At 30.1% G+C, this 17,869-nt stretch overlaps 1 protein-coding gene across 1 annotated transcript; it reads right to left on the bottom strand.

Annotated features, from left to right (window-relative positions):
• Positions 1-274: 274 nt before the first annotated feature.
• Positions 275-17,366, bottom strand: Naa40 (N-alpha-acetyltransferase 40). The gene is made up of 2 exons (XM_035374954.2): positions 17,140-17,366; positions 275-15,541 (listed from the first exon to the last, which is right to left on the bottom strand). Exon 2 carries the CDS (start codon positions 15,535-15,537, stop codon positions 14,887-14,889), a length of 651 nt encoding a protein of 216 aa, XP_035230845.1. The 5' UTR covers positions 15,538-15,541; positions 17,140-17,366; the 3' UTR covers positions 275-14,886.
• Positions 17,367-17,869: the final 503 nt, after the last annotated feature.

The following is a 17,869-nucleotide window of genomic DNA, read 5'->3' as shown; positions in this document are numbered from 1 at the left end:
TCCTACTATACAGTTTCATTCTAGCATGTTAATGAATATGCATAGAACATCTTATAAAACTTTATGTATGTAATCTTGCACACAAAAAGGAGACGATTCTATATCTCCCTTTCTGCTTTTCAAAATTTAACTTGCATTTTCCTTGTCTTGATTGAGCTAAAATTTTGTCTGCTAATTTTTTGACAATACTTCTGAGATTATTACAAAACTTTGGCATAATCCGAGTTGTAGAATTGAAATATGGAAAAAAATTGGTATGTTATTTGAGGAAAAGTCCAATTTTGTGTCAAAATACCTATCTTAGAATAATGCTATATATAAATTGAATATATATCATATGTCGCGCTTTCGAGACACAGAAAACACGTTAAATTTCGACAATCAGTCCGGTAGAACGACAGACATACAGCTGTCTCCCCTTACTTTTTTGCAAGGGGTACATATTTTTATATTAAGCATGTATGAAATTAAGTTACTGTGCCATTGTTTGTAGTAACAATAACAATTTATTTATTTATACACAAAAATATAATAAATTCTGAGAATAACTGCATTTTTTAAAATCAAAATATTTTGAAATTGAATTGTGCACATCATTTACACTAGTGTGATTTTGAAAGAAACTTGGAAACAAAAAAGGGGGTATATATAACTAATTTCCTTTGTCATTTTGGGGAATAATTATTACAAAATATATTTCAATCTCTAACCATGTCTGAAAGTAAAAGGACAACTTCAAAAAGAATATTTCTTTAGAGATGAAAATACAAATATTGAACTGTTTGTTAAAAGGAGAAAAGGCATCTTGCAATGAAAAAAAGTTTAAGTTTAAATGAGGCAACGGTGAGAAAAAAATGCATTTTAAAATTTAGTTTTCTGAATGTATATCAGCAATTTTCAACCGGTATTATGCAAGAGAAGTATAGGTGGTATGCAAAGAAGCAAAGTATTTTTAACTATTAAATTCAAAATTAAATACTTCAACATTCTTTTTTTCTCTTAACACTCTTTAAATTTAGATATGAACTTTGTTCAAGGTCAATAGATGCTCATAGACTTTACAAAAATAATCTGCTTTTATTTTCACAAATATTCTTCTAACCATAGACATAACAAAATTTGTCATAAATGATGTTTTAAAAGGAGTAACAGCAATGGTGGTTGTATTTAATATGAAATAAAAATAAGTTCTTATAAAAAGATAATAGTATATGGTTTATTCTTTTAAAGTTGATTGATTTATTAGCATGTCTACACATTATGCGCCACCATTTCTGGGCTGATAATGCTCTATTTTCAATTAGAATCTCTCTCTCTCTCTCTTTTTTTTTTTTTTTTTTTTTTATATATATACCCCTCGATTTGCTGTTTCTAACAGCAGGTATTTTCTCTTCTTGTTGCTTTGTGTTTCTTACTTTCGTTCACGATTTGAGAATATAGTCGTTTGTTTCTGAAGAACTTGTGATATATTGTGCATTTAAATATTTGTGAAAAAATAATAAAACAAACCTAGATTTTTCAAAATGAAAAAATGGTTAGGATTGACTAAGTGGAAAATTGATAATGCATTAGATGTTGGATCCATGACAACTTACTAGCACTAAGATATCAAAAAAAGAAAGAAAAATTGTTTATAGAAAAAATAATAAGTTATTTATCATTTGGGTTTACTTGGAATAAAGATGAAATGGACCCTCAACGTTGATGTGTTGTTAGCGGTGAACTATTATCCAATCAAAGCATGAAAACATTGTTTCTTAAAAGACATGTTGAATCTAAGCACGCCAGTTTAGAGGATAACTCTGAAGAATATTTTAAAAGGAAATCAGCACAGTTCAAAAATAGTAAACAAGTAATGAAAGATTTTGTTACTTCAAATGAAAAAAGCTTTGGAAGCTAGTTACCTAATAATTAAGACTGGGCAGGCCCCCACTATAGAAGAAAACCTTATATTACCAGCAGCTAAAGATATCGTTTTAGCATTATTCAATGAAAGAGCAGCTAATGAATTTAATAATACAGTCAAAAGTCTTTAATCCGGAATGATCTATAATCTGGAACTCAAAGTTACAAACTTTCTGCGCATGCGTTAATATGTTTACGCATGCACATTTAATGTATAACGAACGGACGGTATAAGCTAAGCTAAAATTATCTATTTCAGTTAATGTTGCAGATTGCATTGTTCCTTAATCTTCTAATTGGATCCGGCTTATTATTTTTTACAGACTGTTAGAGCAATTTTATAAAAGTAAGCTTGAACTTTCGATTATGTCAAAAAGAATTTCCGATTCTGGAGCTGCAAAGGATCTACAAAGTGAAAGCATGTTTCGATGTCCATCAAACAAAAAGTGGAATTGCTGCAAAAAAATGGATAAAGGCATAGCCTTTGTTTCTCTAACCATTCCGAAATCTGTTTATCAATTTCACACTGCTCTGAGGGGGGGGCACAGTGTGCAATTAACTGGAAGTTGATCTGTCAGCACTGTCCTTATCTTCAGGGCAGATGTTTTTATTTTATTCGGCTTATAATTCCTTACTAAATGTTGTATTTCATCTCGAGGTACTCCGTCTTTGATATGATTTAAATCAAATTCCTCATCATTATAAATATCACGAATACACATCAAATAGTTTTTTGGTTACAATTTTGTAATTTTGATTATGCGTACCGTATGCTTTATGCATGCGCATGTTAAAAGAAATGTTTAATAAAGTAAACAAATAAATATTAAGCTTTTTTCAGTAAATGCTTATACCCTTTAGATCATAATTGCTCTTTATTTCATAAATTATGTTTTCATATTTTTAATTTTATAATTTCTGCATGCCATCTTACCAGATTTAAACTGATGATCAATAATCCGGAATTGCCGAAGTCCTGACGAGTCCGGATTAAAGACTTTTGACTGTATTCTGTTATCAAATGATGCAGTATGTCGATGAATTCATGAAATGGCTAATATCATGGAAATTTCAAGAGACACTTATTCAAAAAATAAAACATAGTGAGTATTTCGCATTACAATTAGATAAAAATACTGATATAACGAACTTTGTTTAATTATTAGTTTACATACCTTTAGAAGGAGATAAACAAATTCCTGAAGAGTATTTATTTGCTGAATCTCTTCATAACAGAGTAACTGCAAATTAAATTTTTAAAGTAATTGACAATTTAATGTCTGAGGATGATATTCCTTGGAATAACTTCATTGCTGTATGCAGTGACGAAGCTCGTGCATTAACAGGAAAACATTCCGATGTTATTTCACAGATAAAGAAAGTCGCACTTGAAACTAAATTTACTCACTGCTCCATTCATAGTGAAGCTTTAGTAGTCAAAACAATCCCTCAAAATCTGAAAATCGTTTAAAATCAAAGCTGTGAAGATTGTTAATTTTATTAAAAGCTAAGCTTTAAATTCAAAAATATTTACAATTTTATGCCAAGAGACATGCAGTGAACAAAAAACGCTTTTCTTACATTTCGAAGTAAGGCGGTTATCCAGAGGCAAAGTTTTAAATCGTCTTTTTGAACTTTGATCAGAAATTGAAATTTTCCGTTGCGATCCAAAATTTTAATTGCAAAAATGTTCATTTAGTAAATTATAGTTGGTGTGTTTAGCATGTTTGGGTGATAATTTTAGAAAGATAAATGAATTAAATTTAGGGCTATAAGGGCAAAGTATTAACTTATTTACAATTAAAAATAAAATAAATGCAACAATAAAAAAACTTGAGCTAATAATCAAAGAATTGGATAATAATATTTTAAGCTTTTTACCACTTTTTGAAAGTTTTCTAACTGAAAGTAACTTGAAAATAAAAGAATTGGCATCCGACATTAAAAATCACAATTTGATAAATAATTACAACATATATTTTCCTGAGGATTATAACAAAGATAATTGTATTAGAAATCCAGTTTGTTCAATTGTATCTAAAATGTTATCTCATGAAGAAAAAGAACAATTGATAGGAGTTTCCTGTGATCGAACTCTAACTGATGACTTTAAAAATAACACACTTCTTAACTTTTGGCTGAACTGAAAAGAATTTAAAGGCATTTCAAACAAAGCTATTAAATTTTTATTGCCTTTTTGCAGAAACTATTTCTGTAAACAAAGATTTTCTTCCATGTTATATTGAAAAAATAAAATGAGATGTGGATCCTAATTTATGATTAAAACTAAGTAAAATAAGACTAGACACAAAGAAATTTAGCTCTCTTTAACAGACCTAAATTTCACTCTAAATTTTGATAATTAAAATGGTAACCAAATTTAATCTAATATTTTTTTATGTGTGCTTGTTTAATACAAATAGCGAATAGTTTGTGCAGATTGCAAAATATATATGTTTAATATTTCTATTGAGAAATTGAAAAATAATCAATGTAAAATGTAGTGGTGGTATTAAAGTTTTTCAGTTATTGTTTAGATGGTGCGCAATAGTTAAAAGGTCGAGAATGGCTGGTCTATATTCTATTGGTTATTAGTCTTGTATAGCATAGTTTCACACAACACAGTATTTTGCAGGAAGCGATCTATCTTGTTATAAGAGGGCATAAGAGAAAGCAATTAAAAATGTTCTACAATAATCTGTGCACTTACTCCGTTGTGTATTTTTTTTTTTTTTTTTTTTTTTTTTTTTTTTGTTTAAATTTAAGGTATTTGTTGGTTTTATTGGTGACCACCAATTAATCACCATGTTGGGTACAATTCATTTTCACAAGATATCACAAAATTAAATAATAAGAAACATGAAATAATTGTTTTGCTGGGGGATTCAAATTTTGACAATTTTCAATTCACCATTAAGTTAAAATGAAACATTATTCCGTAAAAGAGGTATTTTATCTTTCACTTGAATATCTGGAAATGGGCATAAAATACAATTGTATACCATCACAGATTGGCAAGCCGAAAAATAAATTACAGTGTACTTTCGATTACCTGATTTGCGAATTATCTGTGTTTGGCAGTGCTCATACGTGCACACTTACAAGCTATGCATGAGAGGATGTAAAAAACAAATGCATAAATCTAAGCATGCACTAAAACCACTGAATAGTCTTTAGTTTTAGATTCAATAATTGTCTCGTACAATTCCTTCTGCATGTATACATATATCTAATTATGAAATAGAAGGAATAACTGAAGTTGTATGCCCCCCGGAAAATGTAATAATCTTTGAAAATGTCGATCAGGAAAACATCTAGGAATGTTTGATGGTTATTTTACTAAGACAGGCTTCCAATGTTTGAGTGATGTGGATATTTTTTCAAATGTTACAAGATTAGAAGAGGCACAGAGGAGTACTGACAATAAAAGTGAATGTACTGACAATTACATTAATCTTAAGATATCAATGGCTTCTGATGAAATTCTATTGTCAAACAAAGGAGATTTTTTTTTAAATCACACAGGCACTTGATCATCATTGGCCCCCAAGCATCAAATATGTACTAGAGCATCAAAAAATACAAAAACAGAAGTACAATAAGACAAAATAGTAATTAACCTCATTACAATAACAATAACTACATCGAAACTGGAAAAAGAAATAACATATGAGTATATTAAGTATTAAAAAAAAATAGTTCTTGAATCAACTCTCTAGCCTGCCAATATAGACTGTACAGTTTTCTTCCTTCAATGAGGAACATTTTAGCAAATGATCTCTGTCCATCCCAAAATTCTCGTTGCACAAAGTGCACAAGGAACTGTCATATATACCAGTGTGGTCCGGATGTTCAGCAAGACAAGAAACACCACAACTGCAATGGATCGGAAAAAGTCTACAAATTGAATCCCTGCGCTTCTTATTCTTAGGTTCTTCAAGTCATCTAACATCAAAATTTTTCCTCAGAGCATTTTTAGCTAGTCTGTTCATTGATGTAAATATTACCCTATTATTATTTGACTTCAAAATTTCAGTTTCATTTTTTATTTTGAACGATAATTTACAGCGAACAGAACGATGAAACAGCCCTTTGAAAAACATGCAGCGAAATTCAAAGAATATTTAAATGCCTCAAAATGAAGTAAAATTACTGACTTTTTTAAAGAAATATGCTAAATAATATGCATACTGAGAAAGTTTGGAGTATGTGTGACCAGCTTCCCTGGCATTAGCCTGGATAATCAAAAGTACGCACTTAACTAGGACATTTGACCATTTTTGAGAGAAGGGTTATGTACAGTACATAAATTTGGCAGCATTTTTCCCTACCATAAATGACCCATTTGTTACACAAAATATTTTGTTTGCAGATAGCAGTATGCATGTCGATAGGTGAATTATGAGAAAGAGATTTTTGTTAAATGGAATAAATGATTTTTGCTATTTAAGCTGGCTAGTTTTTTTTTAAATTATTATACTATAAAGCAAGATTACTAAATATAAAATTTATTTACAAAATTTATAAACATATTTGCATAAGCATATTTACGGAAACAACATTATAAAACATATTTACATAAGGACAGAATTGATGCAACTTTAATGTACTATAGACATTCAAACATATTAAAAAATTCTTATCTTTGTGCAGTGTACATTAATTAAAAGCATCACAAGATCCTTTTTTTCCCTATTTATTATAGGGTTTTGGTGTGTCAAAGTTGTGCAATTGTCTGAAATTTTTAGTCCAAAGGGGCATTAGCCCAGAAGAGCTATTAGTCTCGAAACAACACTTTACATTGAATCACTTTTCAAATTGTTACCACCAAATCTTATCGCCCTGTATTAGATTTAAAAAAATTAAATAATCAAAAATCTGCATGAATGTATGCATGTTTCTTGCACTTTGGAAAAACAATGGTACCTAGAGTCATGAAATTTTGAATAACATAGTCCTCCACCCGAGTATGCGCAACTGAAAGCCTGGATTTGTTTTATTGTTTATTTCATATTTCATAAAACTTTTAACGAATTTTTGAAAAAACTGAACAATTTTAAAGCAAGCAGTGGCAATACTGTAGGGAATAACATTTTTATCTCCAGCACGCGAGACGGTCTATTGGAAGTTCTAAAGATAAACTGTTTTTAAATATTTTTAGTCAAATGCTCTCAAAACCTGCATGTGTCTATAAATGAAAGAAAAAAAATCTAAAAAGCCTTCAGATTTTACGTTTTTTTTTTTTTTAAAGCACAAATTACTGTGTATATGGGAAAAGGTTTAGGTTATTAGAATATGGCAAAGTACATGAGCTATCTGCCTAGAAGGAAGGATGCCTTCATAAGACTATTTAAAATAAACTGGCCCATATTCACATTACATGTATTTATTATAAGCATGGGAAAATCTATAAAAAATCAAGCATACTGCTAGCCAGTTCGCTTGGGACCAAACTCACGTTGAAGTCATTAACCCTCCACATACATCACGATTTGGACACATTCTAGTTCTGAAAACGGGGCTTTTTTTCTTTTATATTCTCTATCTTTATATATTACTATTTACATCTTTATAAACAAAATTAGTATAATGCAGAAATTTTAATAGTTTGTTCTTAATTTTAAAAAACATTCTTACGCATGCTATTTTCATGCGACCCATGTTATGAGATGGATTTCGTATCCCGTGGAAATTGCAAGAGCCATATGTGGAGGGTTAAGCAGTTATTAACAACTCGGCCACTGATAAAGCCGTGCATGGTTGAAGAAAAGTGCGAAAGATCTAGTAATGTATGCATCTTGTAAGGAAAAAAAAGAAGAAAAAATAGATAGCGCTGGAAGCATCACTGAAATAAATGCAAGTAAACATACCCAAACAAATATTTCTCCCATTGTCAGCAATGAGATCATGACTTTATGGTGGGTGTACATATAATCAGAAAGTATCAACATTAATATACTGACTGCCATTTTATAAAAATGAAAAAAACTGAAGACTATTACAGTAAAAGTCCAGAAATCCGCAAAGCTCGAGACCAGAGGTTGTGCGGATTTTGGAACAGAAAGGATAAATCATAATATTCATGCTAAAAGTGCAAAATAAATAAGGCGTATTAAGATACATTTAATTAAATTATTATATACATTATTACAATAATTTATTATATGCATTAAATTATTATTAGATATATAAATTTATGATATTATTCATTTACATTAAGCTCCTCTATTTTTAAATCAGCATGATCTGCTTCCCCTTTTCTCTCAGAAGTCCTGAAATTGGTATCCCATCAGTTGGGCCACTGCCAGAACCACTCGTACGAGACGGCATCGAGGTTTGCCGATTTCGCCTCGTGTAAAGATTTCCGGTATTAGAATAACTGTTGCTGTAAAATTTGAACAGCTTTCTTTATTTTTCCATATATCATACATGGTACGTGTTGCAATTCCATATGAATCTGCTATAAACTGAGGAGTAGCACCTGCCTTTCATCTTTTGCAAAATTTCCACTTTTTGTATTACTGTGAATGCAACATGTTTAAGTTTTTCAGCGTTGCAAGCAGTAAAATCATGAGTGTGTTTTTTTATCTGTCACTGTATTAAAAAGCGTTGAAATTTAAAATATTCTTAATTTTCCCACAAAATATCCGGATAAAAAAAAACAGCAGCACTAAACAATCTCGTGAAATAACAAAGCTCAGAAAGTACAACAACGTGAATCGTGTACTTGAAAGAAGATTTAAGTGAATAATCTGCTTTATTACCTCTATGAAGACTGGAGGGAAAAAAACTTTTATCATGATGTCAATAATTTGGTATTTCCGTTATGACTCATTTTATTCGGTAATGTCATTATCCGGTAAAATATTTTTTCTTCGATATTTCATACTCCATGTTGCAGTTTCCGAAACCTATAAACTGAACGTTTATATTTTGAGAGGCAACGCGAATTTTCGGTATTTGACTGTACTTACATACAGCCAAATTACTAATCAGCTTAACTGGGTGACACAAAATGAGCGTTATCTATATATAAGCTTCTTATGAATGGTAGTGACTTCATAGAAATGTTGCCATTATTATATGAGAATTCCTAAAGACTAATCAGAGACTATTTATGAGGAACATAAAAAAATTTGCTTATTTAATTCCCAATGAATTCAAGTACTGACATATTGAATATAATATAGATCCCATCAAATAAGTAGTGTTTCCCACACTTCTCTCATTGTGGAACACTTTTAAGTTCTAAAGAACACTAGAGTAAATTTGAGTTTTCAGTTATGATAAATGATAACACAGATATATTAAATAAAATAAACATTTATTCCAATTTTATATCATCCAGTAAAAAAAAAAAAAAAAAAAAAAAAAAAAAGTTTTCAATTTTTTATTTTCACAAAAAATGACATAAATCTAATTAAATGAAACAAATAATATTAAAAAATTTTAATATTTTTAGTTTTCAATGACTTCAATATATCTGAGACTTTGAATTACAAATTCTTTTAATGTCAAGCACAATACTAGAAACCTATTTTACTGCAGAGAATTTGTGAAAAATCTGCCTTGCACAAATTTCAAAAAGAAGATAAAGAGAGTAAGAAGTCCAAAGGAAACTAATTAAATGAATTTTTACAATACTAAAAGTGACAATGAAACACTTTACTTCTGAGCACACAACAGAAAAGCATTTTGTCGAAAATGTCAGTCACCTGACATCATGCTACATCACTTAATCTTTTACAGCTGTGATTCAAACCACTTTGCTTCATGCTTTATCTTTTAAGTTTTTTTAAAAATTATTTTAAATTTTGTTAAATGCATAAAAAGCACACGTTTCTTTTCTTCTCTAACTTTGGTATTGTAATTTTTTGCATAACAATTAGTAACTGGGGTGAAGTGCAGAGTCCCACTTATATGGCGCATATCGATGTGTACATGGACAAAGTCAAAGGCAGTGCACAATGCCAAGATTGTGCAATTCTCTGATTTTATTTTAAGTGAAAATAGGTCGATGTGTACATGGATACAAAGTTTGTACAATTCAACATGTTATTTTCAAGTTGATGCCGATTGCCCACTTATATGGCACATATCGATGTGTACATCGACAAAGTCAAGGGAGCCAAGTTTGTGCAATTCTCTGATGTTTTTTTTAAGTGAAAATAGGTTGATGTGTACATGGATACTGACTAAGTTTGTGCAATTCTTTGAGTTATTTTCAAGTTGGCGATTTTGAGAAACGCATGAATCAGTGGGTGATTCTGCACTTTCCCCAGTAACTGTTTATGAAACACAGTAGGGAAACACTGAGATACAGTAATTGTTGCCTGTACGATTAGAAAAAGCTTTTTTTCAACATATGTTAGAAACCTTATGAGTGTCTATGGAAAGTGCTGATGATATATATAATGATGTCCATACTAATAAAGAAAACATTATTAATTAACACCTTAGTTCTTCTTTTATAATTTTACTATACAATTATAACAATTTTTTTAACTATATAATTATATAAGTAACAATTTTTTTATTTGGAATACATGCAAACATTTATATATAAGTAAGAAGGATTTTCGGTTGATCTTTACAATATGGTAACTGGTAGTTTGGCGACATTTTGGAGGCGATAAAGGTTACTACCTGTGACTTTGGTAATAATGTGAGCAGTACTCAGTTCCAATTACGCATTATTTTGTGTGAGGGAAATGAGAGATCATGGGATATGTCATGTGATATTAATGGACTACGGTTCTTTAATCGGAAAAAGGGGGAAATCGGGAAAAAATCTGGAAATTTTGTATTTGGCTTTATTCTGTGTTGTGTGAAACAGTGTTCGTGAATTTTTGGATCCCATGGCCGTAACTAAAGTGAATTCGAAATGGGTATTTATGTATGTATTAATTTAATGTATGTGCTCATTTATATTTTAAGTAGTGTTTTTGAATTTAATTATATTTTAATTAAATGATAGTTATTTTGTGAATTTTATGTTTGTAGGAATTTGGTATACGTTTTATTTGAAGTAAACGTGCATGGAAATAATTTAAATATCTGACACTAAGTATTTGTAATGGTTGCAGTATGAATTCATTGGTGACATGTATAATGTAATAGATGATTTAGAGGTAAAAGTTTTTGGATATTTTATATGTGGAAATGTTCATATTTGGAAAGGGTAAATACTTTTTCGCTATCAGGTAATTTCATATATGTTCTTTTTACCGGGTTTAAAGATTGAGAAAATTGTCATGTATTTTCGTGAAATTTTTCTAATTTATGAGAAAAAAGCAGTGTACATGGATATAGTGAAGAGTGTGCGCAATGCCATTTTTGTGCAATTCTGGGATTTTTTTTAAGTAAAAAGAAGTCGGCGTGTACATGGTTTAGTGATATTTTAATTAAATGATAGTTATTTTGTGAATTTTATGTTTGTAGGAATTTGGTATACGTTTAAGTTGAAGTAAACGTGCATGGAAATAATTTAAATATTTGATACTAAGTATTTGTAATGCTTGCGGTATGAATTCGTTGGTGACGTGTATAATGTAATAGATGATTTAGAGGTAAAAGTTTTTGGATATTTTATTTATTTTATATGTGGAAATGTTCATATTTGGAAAGGGTAAATACTTTTTCGCGATCAGGTAATTTCATATATGTTCTTTTTACCGGGTTTAAAGATTGAGAAAATTGTCATGTATTTTCGTGAAATTTTTCTAATTTATGAGAAAAAAGCAGTGTACATGGATATAGTGAAGAGAGTGCGCAATGCCATTTTGTGCAATTCTGGGATGTTTTTTTAAGTAAAAATAAGTCGGCGTGTACATGGTTTATGTGTATGTGTTATTTTGAAAAACGCGTAAGGAGTATGGTATTGTGCACTTTTTCCCAATTTTGCAGTGAATATTTGTCATGATTAAGCAGTTTTGTTAGATAAAATTTCTAGCATAAGTGTAATTCGGCTAGTAGATTGTTGGAAGAAGTGTTCAGTAGATAAAAAGAAAAGAAACATGTCTTTACTTATGGCGGCGGGAAAAAAAAATAGAGAGTTGCTGTAGGAGAGTTGGTCGCCAAAAAAACGCCAAGTTACCATAATGTAAAGATCAACTGGATTTTCTTTGGTTTCAAGTGTCTTAAAACTTTTCGCACCTCTACACACAGTAATTTCATCTCCATATACATTCTATATGGCACATAAATAACAACAGACATTAAAATACTTTTTCTAAAATTATTAACAGTATTTTCAAATCGCACATTTTACCATGCATAGACTGTATGTTACAGATGTAGCAAAAAATTACTTGGTATTTTCTTTCAATTATTTTTTTTTTAATCTAATAGGTGGACACTTCTGATTTGGTGCTCATCTTGATCACTCATTAACAATTTTACGATCTCATTATAAAGAACATTGCCCAGGAAATGATTGGAATTGCGCTAATAAAAAAGAAATAGATGACAAAACACAAGTAATCAGATACTGCAGTAGACAGTAACCTGTTTAAATAGTTTTGTTACTGTTTCAATAAAGTTACTAAGCTGACAACTTTTTATTTATCACCAGTTGTGAGTGCAAATAAACATCTATATCTGGCAATTAATCACTTATGCTTAATAATACACAAATACTAAATTTTCATATTTTTAATATGACATGATTTATAATATAAAACATATTTTTATTACATAGACTTAGCATAATCATAGGATATACTCTGAAAAATACTTCCCCCCTCTATTATGTGAGAACATCTAATCATTCCTACTTAATATAACACCATGGCTTTTCAAATCCTAAGAAAAACTATTTATATAAACAGACTAAGAATATGATTTTCAACACTGCAAAATATTCATTTAATCTCTACAGAAAAGCAAAAGTAATATTTATCATATTGTAAATCACATCAATATACATATATATACAGTAGTAGTAAACCTACTGGTAGTAATACATATACTACTGTATATATATAAGTGATAATCCCTTGTGATACTTCTGATGTTCCTTTACACGGAAAATTACTCCAACATTTATGGAAATCTAATTTGCATCCAAAAGGGGTCAAAATATTACTTCTAGCTTTCCCTCTTTGTACCCCGTTCAGATACAAATTATATACAAAAAATGACAAAACACAAATTAAACAAGCCGTCTCGGTTTAATCCTAGTATCCGGTGCACACGGGATTTGGCGACTTTTATGATGAGCAGTAAAAACGGGACATATACGATAAGTAGTAAACGGGTATTCAAAGAATATATATAGTTATACATAGTATACTATTCAAAGAATATATATAGTTATACATAGTATACTATTCAAAGAATATATATAGTTATACATAGTATACTATGTATATAGTGTACTATCACTATATATACATAGACGTTCTTTTGGTAATTTTTTGGTGTTGGCGATAATTTTTAAAATCGCGCCAAGGCTACACCGTATACTAGGATTTTACCGCTGTCTCATTAGAATTTCAAATTTTTAAAATATCTTTAAAACAATTTCATTAGCGAGGCCCAGACCTGACAAATCTTCAATTATATATGACTAACAGCTTCTTACGAAAAACTTTTACAGACAATTTCATAAAAAGCATATTTTATTTGCATGGTCAGAACTTTTTCAACACTATTACATATGCAAAATACGGGTTTTCATCCGCAGAGAACCCGTTGGCGCTGTTGCATTTTTACTCGCCAAGCTCGCCGTTCATCGACGATGAGCCGAGCCATAAACGTGATTTTTAGTTTATGTAAATTCAAATTAGCAGACAAAACAATATATTAAGCATATGGTAGTAAAAATTCACAGATAATACGCATGTAGATGTAAAACTAACCGGTTAAACGTGATATACGAAAATAAATTTGTATTAAATTCAAGTTAGCACAGAAGAGAATATATTAAGCATAAGACAATATATAAGGATTTATAACGGAAATAAAAATTCATTTAAAAATATAAATTAGTATTAATATACTGAAATTAACCGGTTAAGCGTGATATACGAAAAAAATTTGTCTTAAATTCCAGTTAACACAGAAAACAATATATTCCTTAACCAGCAGTGGTTTGCTAATTTTGATGACCATGTGCATCGAACTATTCTGTCATCTTAGATAATCAATATTTTTTATTTCAATTTAATAATCTATTTATGTCACACCTGCCATCCTCTGAAAGGTTATTGTTAGAAAAGCATTAACAATATATTATCTTGTTAAAATTTTACGCCATTAAAAATGATTTATTCACATAATTTTAGATGACAATAACCAATAATAAAAATAAAAGCATTTCTTAATTATTTAAAATGCACATTTTTGCGGCCTACGAAAACAAATTTTAGCGGTTGGAAACCTCATGGTTCATAGAGCTGTTAATAATTAAGGAACACAACGTGAACAGCCGTGTTACAAATTAACATTCACCCCTCCCGCCATATTTTCTTCCTTCCATCGGGAACTGGCATATATCTACGAAAATATTTCTATCTATTCGTTGTTAAAAAATTCACAAAAAATAATAAATAAGAGAAGAAGAATATAAATCTGCAAATGCTAACAACGACAGTAATAATTCAACAAAATGAACGCATGAGGAATGGTTGCAAACTTCGAACAAGAGAATAGGATACATCTGATGGGTTACCAGGTTTGAACTATTATCGCCAAAGTTGGCGATGTTTACATTTACCGGGTTCTCTGCGGAAGTGCCTAAAATTTAATACTAAAAACATTTTAACAGTTTTCACGATAAAAGAAATGAAGATATGAAAAGATAAAACAAGACTTACTTTTAAAACTTCATTATAGGAAAGAAGAAAAATTTTGAAAATCAGGATGATACTCTTTGCAACTAAAGAGTCATTTAATAAACAAAAGTGAAGTAGTTACAAAATAAGTAAATGGCAATATGATAGCACATCAAAATGCATCAGGTGATATTTAATGGATACTTTAATGATTAATTTCATTCATGTCCACAAATTTGCTAAGAATGACATAGCATTTTCCTTCTTCTTCTTTTGGGCATGTTTCATCATGTCGAAATGCCATTGATTTTGTATAAAAATTAAGTCCGGCAATATTATGCTTGAAGACTGTCAGAACAATCTTGACTAGTTTGAAATTATGAGCTATTAAGAATAACACATTCATTATATGTTGTCCAAGACCTTTTCTTTGAAATTCAGGGTCAATCTGCAATTCATAACAATATAGAATTGGATAACTTTCTTCAATATCAAATCTGAAGTGGGAAAAGCCAATAATTTTTCCATTAGCATCCTTAGCAAGTAAATATCTTGCACTTTCATCTCTAAGTTCATTTCTTTTGGCAGTATCATTCCATCCCCAATCACTTTCTTCATATGCAAGTTTCATGTTACATTTCAACAAACAGAATACTTCATCCATTGATTTCTTATCTAAGTTGTTTGAGCTAACATATTCGATTTTTAAATCTAAACCATATTCTTTGTAAACTGCTAAATGTGGAAATTTACACATCAGATCATCAGCTTCACTTGCAGTTTTAACCAGAGCAAAAATACGAGCTTTTTTCTCTCTCCTTGTTTCTCTAGGTTTAGAGCGATGCTTTCCTGGCATTTTACTAAAAATAAAAAATTTCCCTTAAATATAATTCATGCATTTATATAAATATATATCCATACAAATACACACATACGCTACATATAAATGAAAAATATACTAGTGTCCATAATTCTCTTTATGTACATATATAAAAATAATAGTATTTCATGAAGTAACTAATCATACTAATATATTTTTTTTTTCATGGAATGAGGAAAAGGCAAATCTAATTATCATAATCTAATCCAATTTCATAATGTAACACTGAATTGTAATGGACATAATGCCACAAACACATGTCAAGCATTCTGCCCATTTATGATTTTAGCAATCATGGAATCAAACCAATTTTTTCCAAGTTAAACAAGTATCATTTGGAACATCCTAGGGCAGACAATTGCCACCCATTTTAAAAATAAGGCAAACAGTTACGGAAATGAGAAGAGGGAATAATATTTCAAGGCACTAAGTCTTGTTCTGAAACAACTTAAAGGATCTAAGATTACTGTTAGATGCTAGGTCAAAATTGCTAATGCTTTTCAACAACACTGGTTTCTGTCTTTAAAAGCCCACTGCAAAAGGTATTTCATCAACAGGCTGCTGAATTCTGAGTTTGGAACTGTCATTCTATGCTTGATATTGTGACAGGCTATTTATGTTTCACTGACAGGAAGAAAAAAAAAAAAAAAAAACACTCACTTAAATTGGTCAAGAGAACATCAGAACTGAAATCTACAATAGTGAGATCAGATTTTTCTGAAGTGGCAAGCTGAAGCTCAGTTTCACATCTAATTTCAAACATATTTATAATCTGTACAGTCTACACAAAAAATATTCTCACCAACATTAGAGAATATGACTATTACGACAGTGCAGACATGTTGAAGGGAAGATATCATGAAGCGTGGAGGTACATCCTTACATACGTTTGACAAAGGATTCATATTTATTCACAGCTAAAATGACAGGTTTTACACATTCTATGTAAATTCCACAGAGAAAGCCTAACTTTCTTTTTATGATAGTAACTTGTGTCCACATCAAGCAAACCAAGAAAAGCAAAGCAATCATCATCAAGCAAAGCATCATTTGCATCAAGCAAAGTAATAAATTTTTTGAAACTGAGAGCATTGAGTGAATAGATTAGCCAGTCTGAACTGAATCTTGCACAAAATTTTTAGGATGCTCTTGTTTACAGACATACTACAAAAGGAACAGCTGGAATGGTTCACAAATATTTTGCCAGATTATGAAAAATTATTAGTATTTTTTTGGAAATATATTAATATACACATGTTTATGAATGGATACATAATATTTCTTATTTCTTTGTCTTACCAGTTATATTCAAAGACACGCTATACAGCAAAGACATGCAATTATAACAGGATATAAAAAAGTACTTTCATTTGTCACTGTTCATTAACGATTTAACTTTCAATAACAATTTAAGGGTAACTTTCTGTTGAAAATTCAGCTTTAGACACAAAGGCCGTTTAATATTCATTTTATGAAGGTTTCAAAGAGAATTGAGGAGTATCTACAAAAAAAACAACATATTAATGCTTTATAATGAAATAAACCTAGAAGCCTTACATTAATATACATATTACTTACGAAATTTTCTATTTAGCTCTTTTCAGAATCACTTAATTGTAATTTACTACCTACTGCTACCTAAACAACGCATTTTCTCTCTGAACAGATATGCGTTCTTTTGAGCGTCTCACTAGCGTCTACATCCCAAAACGGCAGCCTATGAGAGAGGCGATTCTATTATTTTCATCGGGGAGTTAGAATGGTTTTCTGAGGAATGCAACGGCAGTTGACTATATGTTTGCTTACATTTGGAAGTTCAAAAAATTGCTAAGGTGGATTGCCTTAGTTTCTACGGTTACTTACAGGGAAATAGGCAGTTTTTTCGGTTTCTTGACAGAGGGCAAATAGACAATTTACCTTTATAATCTGCGTTTATCTATTTAAACTTCAGAAGATTTAAGATGAAGCGAATATATTTAACACAACGGAACACAATCTTAAGACAACAGCAAATTTTTAAACATTACTGTAAAAAATATCTTCTCTTCTAATTATAATAAATAATGAGATAATGCATGGATGAATTGTTAATTATATGATAACTATGCATTTATATAAAGTTTTTAATAATGAACTATAAATAATATTTTTAATTATCGATGTATTGTTTTTTAAAAGATTAAGCTTGCGTTCCGTTGTGTTAAATATATTCACTTCATCTTAAATCTTCTGAAGTTTAAACAGATAAACACGGATTTATAAAGGTAAATTATCTATTTGCCCTCTATCAGCAAACCAAAAAATCTGC

Source organism: Stegodyphus dumicola, chromosome 7, assembly GCF_044657685.1.
Source record: "Stegodyphus dumicola isolate Sdum_Otavi_A_Nest chromosome 7, ASM4465768v1".
NCBI lineage: Eukaryota > Metazoa > Arthropoda > Arachnida > Araneae > Eresidae > Stegodyphus > Stegodyphus dumicola.
The sequence above is the reverse complement of the archived record's forward strand: the minus strand, read 5'-3'. Positions and strand labels throughout refer to the sequence as shown.